The sequence below is a fragment of the Gopherus evgoodei genome, chromosome 1 (genome assembly GCF_007399415.2).
Source record: "Gopherus evgoodei ecotype Sinaloan lineage chromosome 1, rGopEvg1_v1.p, whole genome shotgun sequence".
NCBI lineage: Eukaryota > Metazoa > Chordata > Testudines > Testudinidae > Gopherus > Gopherus evgoodei.
Window position 1 is genome coordinate 3,717,436 of NC_044322.1, and position 19,185 is coordinate 3,736,620.

The following is a 19,185-nucleotide window of genomic DNA, read 5'->3' on the forward strand; positions in this document are numbered from 1 at the left end:
GGCTGGGGCAGCAGGTTGGGTGTGGTGGGTGAGGGATCTGGATGGGGGTATGGGCTCTGGAGTGGGGCTGGAGATGAGGGACTTGGAGCATGGGAGGGGCTGGGGCTGCAGGGTGGGGGCCAGGGATGAGGGGTTCACAGTGCAGGACGGGGCTCAGGGCTGGGGTAGCAGGTTGGGGTGTGGGGAGTGAGGGCTCTGAGTGGGGTGGAGCCGGGGATGAGGGGTTCACGGTGCAGGAGGGGGCTCAGGGCTGAGGAAAAGGGTTGGAGTGTGGGTTGGGGTTGACGGGTTTGGGGTGTGGGAGGGCTCGGGCTGTGGGGTGGGGCCAGGGATAACGGGTTCATGGATCAGGAGAGGGCTCAGGGCTGGGGCAGCGAGTTGGGGTGTGGGGGTTGAGGGCTCTGGCTCGGGGTGTGGGCTCTGGGGTGGGGCTGGAGATGAGGGGTGTGGGAAGGGCTCAGGCTGTGGGGTGGGGCCAGGAATGGGGGGCTCACGGTGCAGGAGGGGGCTCAGGGCTGGGGCAGCGGGTTGGGGGGGTGGGCTCTGGCAGGGGGTGTGGGCTCTGGGGTGGAGCTGGATTTGAGAGGTCCATGGTGCAGGAGGGAGCTCAGGGCTGGGGGAAAGGGTTGGAGTGTGGGTTGGGGTTGAGGGGTTTGGGGCATGGGAAGGGTTCGGGCTGCGGGGTTCACAGTGCAGGAGGAGGCTCAGGGCTGGGGCAGCAGGTTGAGGTATTGGGGGATGAGGGCTCTGGCGGGGGGTGAAGGCTCTGGGTTGGGGGTGTGGGTGGGGATGAGAGGTAAGATTCCTTTCCTCTCCCAGGCTGGAGAGCAGGCAGAACTGGATTACCGGCATGGCTGTGCAGAGCATTACTATTGGGGACCTACAGTGATTTAACTGGATTTGTCGTTTTAACTATTATACAAATATTTCAGCCTAATAGCCAAGCTGAAAGGAATCTAAAAGGGTAAATCTTCATTAATGTGCACAGGGAGGTAAAGGCAAAACTCTATTATTGGGGACATGGCCAGCCTGTAAGCCAGATATTGTCAACAAGTACTTCTGTACCTATTTATGACTCTCTCACAGCCTGCGCAGCTCTTATCTTGGAGAATGAAAATCAATTAAGGTGTTTCCGAGTTCTCAGTGCTGTGACGTTCAAGTTGCGAACACTTGATGGAAATTTGTCCTTGCTGTGAAACCAGTGTTTTCAATGCAATTTAAAAGAATAACAGGGGGAACATTTTTCTGTGGGTCTTAAGGTGTCTGCAAACCACAGCAGAAAGTCTCTGAGTGCAATCCCGCTTATAAACTAAAAACACTTCTTATATATTTAACCCCATTATAAATGCTGGAGACAAAGCGGGGTTTGGGATGGAGGCTGACAGGTCGCAACCCCCCATATAATAACCTTGTGACCCACCGAGGGGTCCCAACCCCCAGTTTGGGAACCCCAGCTCTAATGTCAGCCCTGGCTTTTGTATGCAGAAAACCTGCTGTTTTGGCACAGGTGGGCCGGGGAGATTTTATAGCATGTTGGGAGTCCTCAGAAAGAGCTGGCTCTGGGGGTGCTGGTTTTGAGGAGGAGGCATTGTGGTGGTGCCTTGGGGAATGGTGTTGCCACTGCCAGATGTTTTTTACTGTGTCGCCTGCGCAGGCCCCACCCAGAAGCCTGATCTGCCCCCTCCATCTCCTTGTAGTACCCAGTCTGTCTGCTTCTCTTTTTGCAGTGCCTGGGTGCATTGCACTGCCCCTTCCCCCTGTATGCAAGTGTCTCTGCGCCTGACAGGGTGCTTGTATGCCCCATTAGCAAGGACTTCCCCTCTGTATCCCCAAGTTCGCTGAGCTGAGGCCGGTAGCAATACCAACCCCCGCCCCCCCCCAGCACACTTCACCTCCTGTGAACCTAACCAGACTTCAACATCAACTTTCGGAAGCTGAAATGTCGGCGCCCTGATGTCAAAGCATGATTCTGCAGGGCTGACCTTTGCCTTTCTGCTGTGGTTTGCAGACACCTACCTCCCAGTTCTGACCCCTTCCTTCCCCTCGGGCTTGCCGTTGAGCAGCCCACAGAGAAGATGCTTTATCTCGTGTTTGTGGTCATCTGCTCCCATCAGCTGCTGAAGGCTGGGGGGTTCAGCAACAAGGAGACTGCATTTCAACAGCTGTAAGTGTTTCACACTCCCCATGATGGCTAGCGGTAAAATTCAGGGCATGGCTGAGGTCCAGTGCCTGGACGTCGGAAGGATTCAGGGAGGCTTTTGAGAGAGATGAGTTAATGACTGGTGCTAATGCTGCTGGTAGTTGGACGTGGACTAAGGCGAGATCCTTAGAACCTGGTCAGAGGGGGCCCACAGGTAGTGCAGGACACAGCTGGCTGACTTGTTGGCCTAAGCTGGACTGGCTGTGCCGCCTCCACCTGGAGGGAGTAGTATGGGTTGGAGGAGGGAAATAATGGATCCAGGGAAGCTGGACTAGGAAAAAGCCCACTGGGTTGAGAGGAAGAGTCTGTAGGGGAGGTGAGAAGTGTTTGAGAAGGAAGTATCCCTTTCCCCTTGGAGACCTTGAGGGTTGGGTGGTTCTAGCAGGGGCGACTCTAGGCATTTTGCTGCCCCAAGCACGGCAGGAAGGCTGCCTTCAGCGGCTTGCCTGCAGAGGGTCCGCTGGTCCCGTGGCTTTGGGGGACCTCCTGCAGGTGCGGGAGGTCTCCCGAAGACGCGGGACCAGCGGACCCTCCACAGGCACGCCTGCAGGAGGTCCACCGAAGCCACAGGACCAGCGGATCCTCTGCAGCCAAGCCGCCGAAGGCTGCCTGCCTGCCGCCCTCGCGGCGACCGGCAGAATGCCCCCCGCGGCTTGCCACCCCAAGCACATGCTTGGTGTGCTGGGGCCTGGAGCCACCCCTGGGTTCTAGGCTCCAGTCAGCTGTGATCCAGTGATGTAGTTTATGGAGCAGGGAGAAGATGAGCAATGGGCAAACCTCGGGGGGTTGGTTCAGATAAAGGTTTGGGTTCTTCTCCAAGCCACTCTAAGAACCTGGCCCACAGAACAGCACTTTTCATCTGGGAGTGCGTCACTAACCCTGTACAGACAGCACCCTGGGAATGCAGCCATCTCCAGGATGGAGGGCAGCCCCTAGCCAGCCCAGGCACAGTTCAGCAGTGGCTGGAAAAGGGATGTTTTGGCCGTGAGCAAGACACTAGCCAGGTGCCTGTGCTTATGTTGCCTTCGGGAGGTTGACCCCAGTGGCACAGAGTTACTCCATTAGCTCCGGTGGAACAGGCTGGTTCTCTCAGTGCGGAAAGCTCAGAACCATGGTGTTTGTATGCATATGTGGCCACAGCTTGTTATGCAAGGATGCTGGGGCCAACCTCCTAGTCTTACGAAAAGTGCCCTGCATGTCCAGGCAGCGCAGCCAGAAGCTCGGGTTGGAAAGTCCCCGCCCGTGGAAAGCTTTGTGGAATTCACTGCAGCCACCTCCCAGAGCCAGAGGGCTGGAATGAGCCAGCCAGCCTCTTCAGCTGGGCTTCCACGGAGCATGGGTACTTTAAACCTGATGCTTAACCAACTATGCCATCCCCCAGGCTTACCCCACTGAACCTTCCTTCCGGGCAGTGGCTGCAGAGTTCACAACAGAACTGGTGATGTTTTTCTCTCTTTGACCTCGGTGGCCTTCAGAGCAGCTGCACCAGAAGAACTAGTCAGCCTGTACTGTGTTTAAAGGGACACAATCACAGAGCATAGACACAGCATCTCGACTGTCTGAAAACTGTTAGTGTCTAGTTAGAAATGCAGCCAGTACAGTTAAATGCTTATCGTTGGTCTGCAATCCCAGCCTGCAGGTGCAGCTATGAAGAGGACAGGCCATTTTAAAAAAAAGTCTGAAAATTCCTTAAAACCACTTAGAATATAATGCTGAATAAAAATGACATTCCCTGCATTGCAGTTTACTAATTTCTGGATTAAAAGACCAGAGTTTGGAATTTCATCCCTATTAATCTCCTGCCAAAACACCATGGAACCCCTTGTCATCAGCCAACTCCACCTCTATTAACAATGACCTGTGGGAAGGATATTATTTTAATTGGGTGTGTGGCCTTTGACATGATGTTTTTACCAGGTGTTATGTGAAACTCTTAAGTCTAGATCTAGTCTTTTAAGGAAGAAGTTGCCAAGTGAAGATTTAAAAACTCATCAACTAAAACACAATGCTTGTCCCTTGCAAACTAAGGCTATGTCTGCAAACAGCCTGCAGAAGCGAGCCTCCCAGCCCGATCTGTCAAACTCCGGTTTCCGGGGCTTGCAGTGGAGCTCTAAAAATACCTGTACAGACAAGCGCCTTGAAGTTGTGGCATTGAAGTCTAGGGTGGGGGGTAGGGTGACCAGATGTCCTGATTTTATAGGGACCGTCCCGATTTTGGAGTGTTTTTTTTCTATAGGCTACTATTACGCTCCACTCCCATCCCGATTTTTCACATTTGCTGTCTGGTCACCCTAGTGGGGGGTGATCTTTGTGAATCCTACACGTGTGGTCTTGTAACGAAGCAACAGTCACTCGTTAGGATACATTGTTTGCCTGGGGTAAAAACTCCTTCCCAGCCCCAGCCTGGTGATCTGCTCCATTCTGCTTGTGGCGCTTGCTTTTGCTCTTCTTGAACCGAACGGGGGTCTGTCAACAGACATGTTGGATCTGGCCCTGGTGGCCAGGACTGAAGTCCTGATTCCACTGAAGTCAGTGTGAGTTCTGCCATTGATTCAGTGGGCCCAGACTTTCACCCCAGATTTTCACAAGCACTCAACACCTAGAGTGACACTGATGGGCAGCCTGTCCCAAAATCCCAGGTTCCAGTGTGCTTCCAAAACCCAGTACCCACTGTGCCTTCAATGGGCTGAGCGCTTCTGCTAATTGGTGGGTGCTGAGTTCGTTAAGAACAGTCTGTAATTAGCAGTGAAGAACTGCTGTAATTAAGCAACAAAACTTGTATGTCCTGGTAAGAAATCTTGGGGTTGCCAGTTGAAAAAGAACAATGCCAGTAGGGCAATAATAGCGTTTGGTTTGAATTTACTAGGAGGGGAATGTCCTTACTCGGTTGTCATTCAAGCAGTACGCCAGTGGCATTGTCTCCTGAGTGAGAATCACATATGAATTGAGTAAAAAAACTTTAGGCATTTGCCAGTGTTACTGACTTCTCCCAAGGTCAGAGTGTCTGTCCTCGCTGGTACACAGAAAGCAGAACTTACCTAATCGTGGGAAGAGGAAGGCAAAGATAGAAATGATGATTTCTCCCTAGCTGTGGAGCAAGTGGAAAGTGTGGTTTAAATTCCCCACTGGTGGGATCTTGTTTCTCCCCGTGTCAGGGCTTTTTTGGAAGTGCATGGATCGTAGGCTGTTATCAGGATGGGGGGGATGGAGGCCTTCTGTTGAAATAACAGCCACCCTCAAGGAGATAAGGAAGTGATGAAAGAGGGAGTGAGGAGATAAGCCTGTATCTCAGCTAATGATGACTAAGGGAGAATGTCTCTGTAAAGGCATTTTTCGTTGGCAGTGGAATTTGACAGACTCCGTGGCAGCTGGCACTGCTGCACTTCATTGCTTAGACGGTGTGGTGAGCTGTGCTTTGGAGGCACATGGACAGGGATCAAGTAGGAATAGGAGGAGCAAAGGAAATTCTGTATGAGTCTCAGGAATGCTTTGGACCAAGGCCTCCCTTAGGGGAGTGGCAGCAATCTCCTGACCTGAACTGGACAAAGGTCTGGAGAGCGCTCTTGCTGGAGTCCTACTGCAGTAAAAGTTCCCAGAGCCTCCCACCGGAGTCTTTCAGCCTTAGCAGTCCTGAGCATTTTGGCTGCAGTGCCAGTTCATGGCACTGCAGATGAAGGTTAGGAGCTGTGGGGCAAAGGGAGGGACACTGGGCTAGGAGTCAGGAGACCTGGGGTCTATTCTCAGCTCTGCCATTGGACTGCTGAGTGACCTTGGGCCAGTCATCTCCCTTCCTTGTGCCTCAGTTTCCTCTCCTACCCTTTGTCTTGTCTGTTTAGACGAGGGGCGGGCAAACTTTTTGGCCAGAGGGCCACACTGGGTTTCCGAAATTGTGTGAAGGGCCTGTTAGGGGAGGCTGTGCCTCCCCAAATACCACCTATCTGATCCCACCTGCTTCTCGCTCCCTGATGGCTCCCCCCCCGAGACTCCTGCCCCCTCCACCCCTCCCTGTCGCCTGACCGTCCCCCACCACCCCATCCAACCCCTTCTCTTATTCCTGACTGTGCCTCCAGGACTCCTGCCCCATCCAACCACCCCTTCTCCCTGACCACCCCTGGGAACCTCTGCCCCTGACTGCCCCCCGCTGCTCCATCCAACCCCTCCTCCTTCCTGACTGCCTCCCGGGACCTCTGCCCTCATTCAACTCCCCTGTTTCTCGCCCTCTGACCACCCTGACCTCTATCCACACCTCCGCCCCCTGACCACCACCCCGAACTCCCCTGCCCTCTATCCAACCCCCCCGCTCCCTGCCCCCTTACGGTGCTGCCTGGAGCACCGATGGCTGGCGGTGCTACAGCTGCGCTGCCCAGAACACCCAGACAGGCAGCCACGCCGCCCAGCAGGAGCCAGCCATGCCACTGCGCAGTACAGAGCACCGGGTCAGGCTGCGGCCTGGCAAGAGCTCGCAGCTTTGCCGCCCAGAGCATTACGCCGATGGCGCAGTGAGCTGAGGCTGCGGGAGAGGGGGCCCACGGGCTGTAGTTTGCCCACCTCTGGTTTAGACTGTGAGCTCTTTGGATCTCTTGCTGTGTGTGTGTGTGTGTGTGTGTGTGTGTGTGTGTGTGTGTACTGAGCCCCACACAACAGGGTCCTGATCTCAGCTGGGGTCTCTAAGTGCCACTGTCATGTAACCGAATGTAATAATGCGGCTGCAGTGGGACTGTGTGTAATGCAAAGAGCACTGGACCAATGTGCTCATATTGTGTGGACATACAGGCTGTAGCAGAGAGAGAGCACTGGGCCTGGTGCGAGACCTGGGGCCGGAACCAGAGGCTGCGAACCAAAGTCAGGCCAAGTATCAAACAGATGTTCACAAATTCACTGTCTGCCTGGCACATGAACTTGGGAAAGTTGTTGCTAGCATACTAGGCACTAGATATTTACCGAAATATATTCCGGCTAGTGCAAGGACACCGCAATCTAGTCCAAGATAAGATGGTGTGACAAACAATGAACAGGGATGTTTTGTCCAAGATAACAGGAACAAGGGAAGGTAACAAACAGGTGTAATGAAATACGCACGGTGGTGTGTAAGTTGTGTGTTCTAGTTATTTGTCTCAGCCTATAAATATCTGGCCGTAACCCTCTGTGTGGCCGAAGGGACAGCAGAGACTCCTGCTGCTGCCTGAGCCCCTTCTTGCCACGGGGCACTCATGTCTTAGCGCACTTGTAACCATGGAGCCAGGGTGCTGACATTCTAGGGCAATTAGCCTGGCTGAGTGCCTTTGTCACTGAACTGTGCCGGTGGTCATTCTTTATGAGACACAGCAAAGTCTGATGCATGAGCAGGCTGCCTTATTTGCTGTTAATAATAATAATAACGTTGGGGCCCCAAGGACTGAGGCAATGACATTCCAGCCTTCAGCACTTGACAGCATGGGGGAGTACCACTGAGGTCTGCTGAACCAGCTGTCTGCACAGAGCTGGACAGCACAGGGAGAGAACCCACACGTGCAAGCCAACTGGCAACACAGTCCCACACCGTTCTCTTGTGACTCTCCTTCCTTTCCCCAAATGTAGCGCAGGGCAGTGAGCCTGGAGGGGAGGAACATATGGATCCCTCTGACCAGGCCCCGCACCCGATGGGAAGGAGGCAGCCTCCAGGCCAGCCAAGGATTGCAGAAGCCATTTGAGCCTCAACCTGCCCCCAGTGAAGTCCATGGAAGGTTTGTTGGCTAGGGCTTGTTATTCAGGAGTCTAGGAATTCGTGACTGCCCTGTGGAAGCCCACGCAGTGCAGAGGAGATCAGCAAAACACCCAGTCATGTGTCTCACTCCTACACCTCAGTCCCTCTGGTAGGGGACACGACAAGGAGAATAGAGGAGGTATGGGAGGCTAGATCCCAAGGCAGGAGGAAATCCCCATGTCCTCAGTCCCCCAGGCATCTCTGTCTGTGGAATCCCTGAGCTGCAGATGTCACTTCTTCTGTACTGCGGACGCAGCGGTGGGGGTTGATTGGTTATTGGATGGAATTAGATGGCATGTGGTATTTCTGTGTTTATTTTGATGTTAGCTGTTGTCTGTCCCAGCACCCAGGGGCTTGGGGGATACCCTTAGTTAGTTTTGACTGCTAAGGGCTTTGTTTCACCTGTAGTGGATGTGGGTGTTACAGACTCCTAGGGCCAGATTTTCCCCTATTTGCGCCCCAAAAACAAGTGGCCAGATTTTCCTTAGAGCTCAGAATGTTGCGTGAACCCGAGGTATGGAGCTCTTGTGAAATCCTGCCCATAAGGGGTCAGGGTGGGAGCGGCTGGGTGCTCAGCACCTGCAATCCTGTCCCATCGAGTGGGACTGATTAAATTATACAGAGGTGTCTCCTAGGGATGCGCTGGGCCCTGGACTGGGTTCTGAGCAGGTATGGAACGGGAGAGTGATTATTTCCTTTTAACCTTTAAATCCAGTGCATCCAGTGCTCCAAGTGCCGGGCTGCGAGCCTGGCATTCCTCAGTTCAAATCAGACATTGGCGTGGACTTTCTCTGCACCTCTGGGCAAGCCACTTGATTACCCCCTGGCCTCAGTTTCCCCCAGTGTTAAAATGGGGATGATGGCATTGGCAGGGGTATCGGGAGGGTTAATTAGCTAGTGTTCATCTGGTGCTTTGAGGATGTGATGCTAAGATGATTCGTGGAGCTCCCACGCTCTGCAACTGCCCCCTGCTGCACTCCTCCCTTACTGTAAGGTTTCTCCTAACACCTAAACAGGAGAGTGGCTGCAGCTGGGAAGGGAAAGATACGTCAGGGGGCTGGGGCTGAGAGCTTGTTTTCTCTTTAATGAGAGACTTGGTGTCCCTTTAGACCCATGTAATCGTGTTTAGACACTGACAGATGCCTTAGGAATTGGTATAATGCTAATGGAGTCTTACGGATGAGATATAAAATATGTATATATAAAATACAACAAACCCATGGCCTCCCAGGGCCTGCCCAGTTGTCGTTATGCTGCTTAGCAATAGCATGGATGCAGTGCCAGAGATAGAACCCAGATGTTCCTGCTCCAAAAGTCTAGGCCCCAACCACTTGAGCTCAAGGAGAATCCCCATTAGCCATATGGGGGTATGGCACACATTTGGGCAGTCCTGGTTCAGTCCTGCAAAGAAGAATGGGGGTGTACATACACCCTAGCCTGTACAGTGCAGTCAGCTCTGCCTTTAACTCACTGCTGGGCTCAGCACCCCCGGATTCACTGAGGCTCTGCTTTGCCAGAGGATGGCAGCGATGGGGTCCTGATGATGCAGAGAACAGCTCTGTTGCTTTGGGGGTGAGGGGCTCTTTGCAGCCCTCATCCCGAACTGCAGGGCAGAGTGCCCACAGGACTCTGCTCTGCCCCCTGCACCAGCTCACCAGCTGTCTTGCCAGTCTATGGATGTGTGCGGGCTTGTTTTTATAGAAACCACTGCTGAGAAATGAGGTCACTCTGACCCAGAGAAAGAGAGAAGTCCGGTCTGGTTATTCCCCTAGACCTTCTGCCCCCAATCAAGTAAACAGAGCTACTGAGTCTGCTCTGCTGTATGTGCTGACCTGGGTGTGAACTGGAGAGAGAGGCCCTGCGCCAGGCCCCTGCACTGGACACGCCAGCACTCTGTGGCAGCTTGGATCTGGAGCCACACTGGGTCGGGCCCATGTGTGTAGCCCTGACTGAAAGGCATCTAGTCCAAGAGTCTTCCCTAGATAGTGCTGCCTATAGTTAAAGTTGCCCAACTTCCCTATATGAGACTTTGTTTTCAGTTGCTTATAACACTGCCAAACTTCAACTGTTTAGGCTGAAATTTTCTGTGCTAGGTGTCTGCCTCAGGCTGAGTGTAGTTGGGAAGTTTTAGCTAAAATTATTCAGCCTTTTTGAAGAATGTTACAGATATATATGTTGTTTTGCCCTTGTTGAAAAAAAACCCTCTTACAAACACTTTGTTGAGAAGCTCTAGAGCCTACGTGTTTTGGAACAGGGACTTGGAATGTGGCAGGGAGTTTGCCCTGGGGTCAAGGATGTGCCTTTTGCTGTTTCTATGAAAATTCACCCAAGTTTGCAAATGTTTGATAGAGACTTATTAGAGTGGTGTTAAATTCCCCAAAGATTCCATCTGCACCGAGCATGCTCCACCGTCCTCACAGCTCCTGCATGTGACTGGATGATGCGTGTGTCATCTGGCAGAATGACTGTGCATGTGCCAGTCCGGGGGTTGCAGAGGCTGAGCAGGACTTGCCCTGGAGCTGCAGCTCCTGGATGCCAGTGGCTGCTGTGCCAGGCATGGGAACTGAGAGCCTATCTCTCTGGTGTTCTCAATGCCCCTGCTGCTGTTCCCAGGCAGCGAGGAGGAGGAGGAGGAAACAGCCACATGGTATGCAGAGGGGTGAGAAATGAGGCGGAATGGGGGTTATGTGAGCCAGAGGGTGTCGAGGAGCAGAAGGGGAGCGGGACAGGAACTGATGAGGGCAGCAGAGGAGATGGGGACAGGAATCAGCTAAGGGGCTGGTTGGGAGCAGAGGACAGTAGCTGAGGTGTGGGGTTTGGAGCAGAGGGTTGCAAAGATAGGCTAGGCATACAAGGATAGAAGTGGTCTGTAACCACTAGATCACACTCCCTTCCAGATCCTGGACTTGAACCTGGGAGTTCTGTCCTGAGTCTCCACTTTCCTCGTCTGTCAGCAAATAGCTATGAAACCCTCTTGTGAAATGAATGTGTCTCACCCTACGTCTAGTGAGTGGTCCACACAGAAAATAATAGCCTTCTACTGCTACCACTTAGAGGGGCTTTAAAGGCCCAAACCCTGCGAATGACCCAAGTTCTCAGTCAATCCAGCTTCATATGATGGAATTTCTGTGTTTTCAGGTTTGTTTTTTAAAATTAGGAAATTGCACCCAAAAAACAACATTAAAAGAAAGTTGAGGTTGCAGGGTCAAGCACTCAAAAATTAGGAAATGCTAGAATTAAGGTTGCCAATGTAAAATTAATTTGGCCCCCTTGTGCATATGCCAGAGGTCCCCAAACTGTGGTGTGTGTGTGTGTTAGGAACATTTGAGGGGGCTTGGTAGGGCCCAGGCCACCCCCCATGGGGTAGGGAGGGAGTACCACCCAGCCCTGCTCTGCTCTCAGCTCTGCTCCGGCCCCACCCTCTGCCAAGGTCCTGGCTCCCAGCCTTGGTCCCTGCAGCGGCTCAGCACCTGGCCCTGGCCTTAGCCCCTGGCTGCGGCTCCATTCCTGGCCCCGCTCCTGGCCCCAGAGTCACCCCAAGTTGCAGCCACAGCCCTGGCCACCCTTACCCTTGTCAGCATCCCCCTCTTCCCTGGAGCCGTGGCCCCACTCCCGGCCCCGACTCTGGGGGCACACGGACTGGGTAAGGGGGGACACGACCCCGAAAAGTTTGGGGACCATTGACGTATGCATTGTGATATAGTCGTTAATAACACGATCACATCCTATTTATTACACAGGACCCCAGCCTCATTCAGTGCATGGGATGCATCTGCACTGGGGCTGAATCAGGGCTGTGTAGTGAAGGAGGCTGTTGTCTGTAGGATTCCTGCCTCATTCGTTGCAGAAGTTTGAAGATGTCCAGTGAACGAGGCAGGGGCTGCAGAAAGAGAAAGGGTGGACCTGTGCCCAAGGAAATTGAATGTTGCCCCGGAGAAGTGGATTCTTTCCCTGCTTCTGTCGGAGCTCCTGCTTGATGCTGAGTAAATCACTTAAACCACAGTGCTCACTCTCTAGGACTCTAGGACTCTAGGACTGGAAGGGACCTCGAGAGGTCATCGAGTCCAGTCCCCTGCCCTCGTGGCAGGACCAAATACTGTCTAGACCATCCCTGATAGACATTTATCTAACCTACTCTTAAATATCTCCAGCGATGGAGATTCCACAACTTCCCTAGGCAATCTATTCCAGTGTTTAACTACCCTGACAGTTAGGAACTTTTTCCTAATGTCCAACCTAAATCTCCCTTGCTGCAGTTTAAGTCCATTGCTTCTTGTTCTACCATTGGAGGCCAAGGTGAACAAGTTTTCTCCCTCCTCCTGATGACACCCTTTTAGATACCTGAAAACTGCTATCAGGTCCCCTCTCAGTCTTCTCTTTTCCAAACTAAACAAACCCAATTCCTTCAGCCTTCCTTCATAGGTCATGTTCTCAAGACCTTTAATCATTCTTGTTGCTCTTCTCTGGACCCTCTCCAATTTCTCCACATCTTTCTTGAAATGCGGTGCCCAGAACTGGACACAATACTCCAGTTGAGGCCTAACCAGCGCAGAGTAAAGCGGAAGAATGACTTCTCGTGCCTTGTTTACAACACACCTGTTAGTGCATCCCAGAATCATGTTTGCTTTTTTTGCAACAGTATCACACTGTTCACTCATATTAAGCTTATGGTCCACTATGACCCCTAGATCTCTTTCTGCCATACTCCTTCCTAGACAGTCTCTTCCCATTCTGTATGTGTGAAACTGATTGTTCCTTCCTAAGTGGAGCACTTTGCATTTATCTTTATTGAACTTCATCCTGTTTACCTCAGACCATTTCTCCAATTTGTCCAGATCATTTTGAATTTTGACCCTGTCCTCCAGAGCAGTTGCAATCCCTCCCAGTTTGGTATCGTCCGCAAACTTAATAAGCGTACTTTCTATGCCAACATCTAAATCGTTGATGAAGATATTGAACAGAACCGGTCCCAAAACAGACCCCTGCGGAACCCCACTTGTTATACCTTTCCAGCAGGATTGGGAGCTATTAACAACTACTCTCTGAGTACGGTTATCCAACCAGTTATGCACCCACCTTATAGTAGCCCCATCTAAATTGTACTTTCCTAGCTTATCTATAAGAATATCATGCGAAACTGTATCAAATGCCTTACTAAAGTCTAGGTATATCACATCCACCGCTTCTCCCTTATCCACAAGGCTCATTATCCTATCAAAGAACGCTATCAGATTAGTTTGACATGATTTGTTCTTTACAAATCCATGCTGGCTATTCCCTATCACCTTACCACCTTCCAAGTGTTTGCAGATGATTTCTTTAATTACCTGCTCCATTAAATTCCCTGGCACAGAAGTTAAACTAACTGGTCTGTAGTTTCCTGGGTTGTTTTTATTTCCCTTTTTATAGATGGGCACTATATTTGCCCCCTTCCAGTCTTCTGGAATCTCCCCCGTCTCCCATGATTTCCCAAAGATAATAGCTAGAGGCTCAGATACCTCCTCTATTAACTCCTTGAGTATTCTAGGATGCATTTCATCAGGCCCTGGTGACTTGCAGGCATCTAACTTTTCTAAGTGATTTTTTACTTGCTCTTTCCTTATTTTCTCTTCTATACCTACCCTCTTCCCGTAAGCATTCACTATACTAGACATTCCTTCAGACTTCTCAGTGAAGACCGAAACAAAGAAGTCATTAAGCATCTCTGCCATTTCCAAGTCTCCCGTTACTGTTACCCCCTCCTCATTGAGCAGTGGGCCTACCCTGTCCTTGGTCTTCCTCTTGCTTCTAATGTATTGATAAAAAGTCTTCTTGTTTCCCTTTATTCCCATAGCTAGTTTGAGTTCATTTTGTGCCTTTGCCTTTCTAAACTTGCGTCTGCATTCCTGTGTTATTTGCCTATATTCATCCTTCGTGATCTGACCTAGTTTCCATTTTTTATATGACGCCTTTTTATTTTGTAGGTCACGCAAGATCTCAAGGGTAAGCCAAGGTGGTCTTTTGCCACATTTTCTATCTTTCCTAACCATCGGAATAACTTGCTTTTGGGCCCTTAATAGCGTCCCTTTGAAAAACTGCCAACTTTCCTCAGTTGTTTTTCCCCTCAGTCTTAATTCCCATGGGACCTTGCCTATCAGCTCTCTGAGCTTACCAAAATCCGCCTTCCTGAAATCCATTGTCTCTATTCTGCTGTACTCCTTTATACCCTTCCTTAGAATTGCAAATTCTATGATTTCATGATCACTTTCACCCAAGCTTCCTTCTACTTTTAAATTCTCAACAAGTTCCTCCCTATTGGTTAAAATCAAGTCTAGAACAGCTTCCCCCCTAGTAGCTTTTTCAACTTTCTGAAATAAAAAGTTGTCTGCAATGCAGTCCAGGAACTTATTGGATAGTCTGTGCCCCGCGGTGTTATTTTCCCAACCTATATCTGGATAGTTGAAGTCCCCCATCACCACCAAATCTTGGGCTTTGGATGATTTTGTTAGTTGTTTGAAAAAAGCCTCATCCACCTCTTCCGCCTGATTAGGTGGCCTGTAGTAGACTCCCAGCACGACATCACCTGTGTTTTTTACCCCTTTTAGCCTAACCCAGAGACTCTCCACCCTTCCGTCTCCTATGTCCATCTCCACCACAGTCCAAGTGTGTACATTTTTAATATATAAGGCAACACCTCCTCCCTTTTTCCCCTGTCTATCCTTCCTGAGCAAACTATACCCATCCACACCAACATTCCAGTCGTGTGTATTATCCCACCAAGTTTCAGTAATGCCAATAATGTCATAGTTGTATTTATTTATTAGCACTTCCAGTTCTTCCTGCTTATTACCCATACTTCTTGCATTTGTATAAAGGCATCTAAGATACTGGTTTGATCTCGCCTCCCAGCTTTGCCCTGACCCTCCTTCCTCTCTGCTATTATAGCCCGTGCTCCCTCCTGTTTCCAACCCATCTCCCAGGTCTTGTTCCCCACTTACCTGTGGGCTTTGCTCACCTGTCCCCGTCGAACCTAGTTTAAAGCCCCCCTCACAGTTGACCACTAATTGTGTCTTCCTCGTTTTCTGGCTTCCCAACCCCAAGACACCAGGGAACAGATTTGCAGAAGCACTGAGCACTCACAGCTGCAATTCAGGTCGACGGGAGCTGAGCTCTGGGCATCGAATGTGCCATAAAAATTCTAAGAGAGATGAGCAAAAAGAACAGGAAAGAAACAGGATTCTTTGCTGCTTTTACAGATCCAGAATAACACAGCTACCCCTCTGAAAAAAGATCAGGAGCATTTGTGGCACCTTAGAGACCAAGGCCTTGGCTATACTGGAGAGTTGCAGCGCTGGTAGTGGCTTTACAGCGCTGCAACTATTACTCCCCATCCACACTGGCAAGGCACATACAGCGCTGTATTTCCCTGGCTACAGCGCTGGTTGTACTCCACATGGACGAGAGGAATAAAGAGAACAGCCCTGGTGCTGCAGTGCTGGGGTGCCAGTGTAAACAGTGATTAATCTTACTACGCTGTAACTGACCTCCTGAATTTTCCCATAATGCTTTTAACTAAAGAACTCTCTTTGTTTTGTTGTGGGGCTCCGGGAACTGCTTATCTAAAAAATAAACACAGCTCCTGTTTGCTTCGAGCAGAGGCAGGCAGGGAATGTCCACAGCTAGTGTTTGCTTGAAGAGAGAAACAGCACGGCTGGGGGAGAGGGGGCTGGGGGGAGGGAGTCTGTCGGAGCAGGTGCTTATCTGGTCTGAAGGCTATTTGCATTTAAGAGTGAATGAGAGAGGGGTGGGAGAAGTGGTTGGAATTTGCAAGGCAGGGAGCTGACGCAGTGTCGGCTCCAAAAATCCACTCTCTCTGTCTCCCCCACGCTCCCTGTCACGCTCCACCCCACCCCCCCCTATTTTGAAAAGCACATTGCAGCCACTTGAATGCTGAGATAGCTGCCTATAATGCACCGCTCCCAAAACCGCTGCAAATGTGGCCACGACAGTGCGCTGGTAGCTTTCAGTGTGGCCACACTGCAGCGCTTTCCCTACACAGCTGTATGAAGACAGCTTTAACACCCAGCGCTGTACGGCTGCAAGTGTAGCCAAACCCTAACACACTTATTTGAGCGTAAGCTTTCATGGGCTACAGCCCACTTCATCGGACGCATAGAATGGAACACATAGTGAGGAGATATATATACATACAGAGAGCATGAAAAGGTGGGAGTTGCCCAACCAACTCTAAGAGGCTAATTAAGATGAACTGTTGTCAGCAGGAGAAAAAAAACTTTTGTAGTGATAATTAAGATGGCCCATTTCAAACAGTTTGACAAGATACTTAACATGGAGGAAATAGATTCAATGTGTCTAATGGCCCTCCATACAATTTCAGAAACCCAATGTGGCGCTCAGGCCAAAAAGTTTGCCCGCTCCTGGTCTAAGTAGACAACAGCGACAAAGGGTGGGAGAAGGAAGCGTCATTAGCCCCACTTGACTGATGGGGCACTAGGCCCACAGAGGTTAAATTGCTTGGCCAAAGCCATCCAAGGAACCTGTATGAGTACTGGGAGTTGCATCTGGATGTTCTAGTTCCCAGGCCAGGGCCTTAACCACCAAGCCATCCTCCTTCCTGTGACATGTCATTATTGGCTTGTCCTTTAGGCGAGGCCCTTTGGGGTTCTGGACACTTTCCAGACATTTGGAAAAGGAGGCATTCACAGACACCGGGGCTTCTCCCGGGAGATATTCCACAACCGCCTCCGTCTCCGGATTGGGAAGCTTTCCACAAAAACAAAGGAAAACAAACTCAGATCTCCTATTTTTGTGCCCGAGGAAACTTCCCTTCTTTCCTGTCCTTAGAAAATCTTTACTGTAAACATTCTGTGCATTGCCCATCTGGTGGTGCTTGTTTGGGAGGCGGGAAATACGAGAAGTAGTAACAGGGAGGCAGCTGTGGCTGAATTCTAATTCTAGTTCCCAAGAGGTTCGGTGTTCAATGCAACCGAAGAGAAAGTTGCTGGGAAAGAGTATCTCTGTGGAAATGCCAAGCACCTGTCACCCCAAACAACTTCGGCTTTACTCTGCAGCTCTGCAATTTAGGCCACGGATGGCTCTGTCTTTCCACTATATTTTTTGTTCATTAGCCTAAATTGCTCACTACCAATCATAAATCATTGCCCTCATGTAGCAGCTTTCAGCTGAGAATCTACAAAGATTTGTCAGTTAATTCTCCCCTCAAGGGGTGGGTAAATGGCACTATCCATATTTTGAAGATGGTGAAGAAGGAAGTACCTTTTCCCATAACACAAGAACCAGGGGTCACCCGATGAAATGAATGGGCAGCAGGTTTAAAACAAACCAAAGGAAGTATTTCTTCACACAACACACAGCCAACCTGTGGAACTCATTGCCAGGGGATGTTGTGAAGGCCAAAACTATAACTGGGTTCAAAAAAGAACTAGATAAGTTCTTGGAGGACAGATCCATCAATGGCTATTAGGTAAGATGGTCAGGGATGAAAACCCCATACTCTGAGTGTCCCCAAGCCTCTGACTTCCAGAAGCTGGGACTGGACAGCAGGGAATGGCTCACTCAAAGTTGCCCTGCTCTGTTCATTCCCTCTGAAGCATCTGGCGCCAGACACTGTCAGCAGACAGGATACTGGGCTAGATGGACCATAGGTCTGACCCAGCCTGGCCATTCTGATGTTCTTATGTGGAAGCTGAGTCATGGGGAGAAGGTGGCCAACATTTTTTAATTGGGTGCCTAAAACTAGGCCACTGAATCCATCTGTAGGCACCTGAATACAAATGGCCTGTTTCTGAGAGGTGCTGGTGCCTGCCGTTCCTGCTGATTCCAGCGGGGAGTTGTTGGAACCGAGCACTTCGGAAAATACAGCCACTGATGTAGGGACCAATCTGTGGATTTGGATGTCTGTCACTAGGCACTTGAGGATGAAAATGCTCACATTCGTGACTTGCCTGAAGTCCCACAGAATCAGGAAGAGATTCCTGACCCCTGAATTGTAGCCTCGTGGAAGGCCATGCTCCTGTTAAATAGAAGGCAGGAAGAGGTGGTTGCGTATTTGGGATCCATTTTAGGAACTTACTGTCTGGATCCGGCACTTAATTTTGCAACCCAGTGGTGTCCTTCCTCTGACACAACGATGAAGCAGTGGCACATCTGTCCTGCCAGGGGGTCAGTACCACACCAGGGTTAGTTTGCTCACCAAGCCAGGTAACTGAGAGGCAGGTAGGGATTCCATATGAACCTGGCTATGGCAGCTTGTCCAAAATACCCACCAGCCTCCCCAAATCACTGCGCTGGGGTCTAGCTTTCCATTGTTTGCTGTCTCACTGGTAACCATTTTCTGTCTAATTGCTGTTGGTTTAAACACTATTAGAACAGGGGCTTTGTCTCCCTTAGAACTGGTGGGAAAATTTTAATCAAAACAGTTTTCTGTTGGGAAATGCTGTTTAGCCAAAACCAAATGTTGGGTGAAATCATACCAAATTTTGCTCTGAAAACAATTGGAAATAAAAGTTTCCACTTTTTTGGAAGAAAACTTTTGATTTTTTGTTAGCAAACAAAATGACTGTTTTGAAATGTACTTTATCTGATATAAAAAAAATTTAAAGAAGGGTCAAAACTGAAACAAAACATTGAGAATTTATCATAGCAAAACATTTCAATTGACCCCAAACCAATTTTTTTCCCCAAGAATTTCATTTTGCAAAAAAGTTGGGAATTTTTGGCATTCTGTCTTGATTCACAAAACAATTTTTCCAAATCTCGATTTTTGCATGTGTGTTTGTGTGAGCGAGAGAGAGAGAGAGAGCGAGAGAGAGAGAAAAGTCCATTTTTTAACCAGCTGTGGTCGCCTCCAGCAGCTCCACCATTGGCGATGAGCAGAGGGATCTCAGGTGCTTGTTGACACAATAGTTGTGTATATCTTCGCGCAGTGCGTGCCCAGCTCGGCTGGGGAGTGGGCCATGCAGGGTGGAATTTGTGTCAGTACCGAACGACACGCTTGCTCCAGGAAGAGCCCTGGAACATTGCAGGATGGCATATGAGACTGAATATGAGAGCTAACGTAGGAAGCGGCTGCAGGACCTCTCATGACAGGGTGACCGGCTTAGTGGATGAGGGTGGGGCAGTAGACATGACTTACCTGGATTTTAGCAAGGCCTTGGTCAAACTAGAGAAATATGGTCTGGGTTAAATTACTTAAAGGTGAGTGCACACCTGGATGAAAGAC

The 19,185-nt window shown here is 50.2% G+C and overlaps 1 protein-coding gene and 1 long non-coding RNA gene across 12 annotated transcripts in view; both read left to right on the forward strand.

Annotated features, from left to right (window-relative positions):
- The window catches only part of ARAP1 (ArfGAP with RhoGAP domain, ankyrin repeat and PH domain 1), a 195,015-nt gene that overhangs the window by 71,116 nt on the left and 104,714 nt on the right, over window positions 1–19,185 (forward strand). The window contains exons 1-2 of one of the 11 annotated variants that reach the window (XM_030556541.1): window positions 5,491–5,876; window positions 7,778–7,923. The exons of 8 other annotated variants lie outside the window; for them this stretch is intronic. In XM_030556541.1, coding sequence (XP_030412401.1) covers window positions 5,859–5,876; window positions 7,778–7,923 — 164 coding nt within the window. In that variant the 5' untranslated portion in view covers window positions 5,491–5,858. Of the gene's footprint in view, window positions 1–1,940; window positions 2,165–5,490; window positions 5,877–7,777; window positions 7,924–11,798; window positions 11,927–19,185 lie in introns of those variants that run through there. 2 more of the 11 variants (XM_030556549.1, XM_030556560.1) reach the window with 2 other exon arrangements.
- On the forward strand, window positions 8,853–11,799 carry LOC115648645. Its single transcript, XR_003999634.1, has 3 exons — window positions 8,853–10,590; window positions 10,841–11,081; window positions 11,684–11,799. It is a non-coding gene; the product is annotated as an uncharacterized LOC115648645 (long non-coding RNA).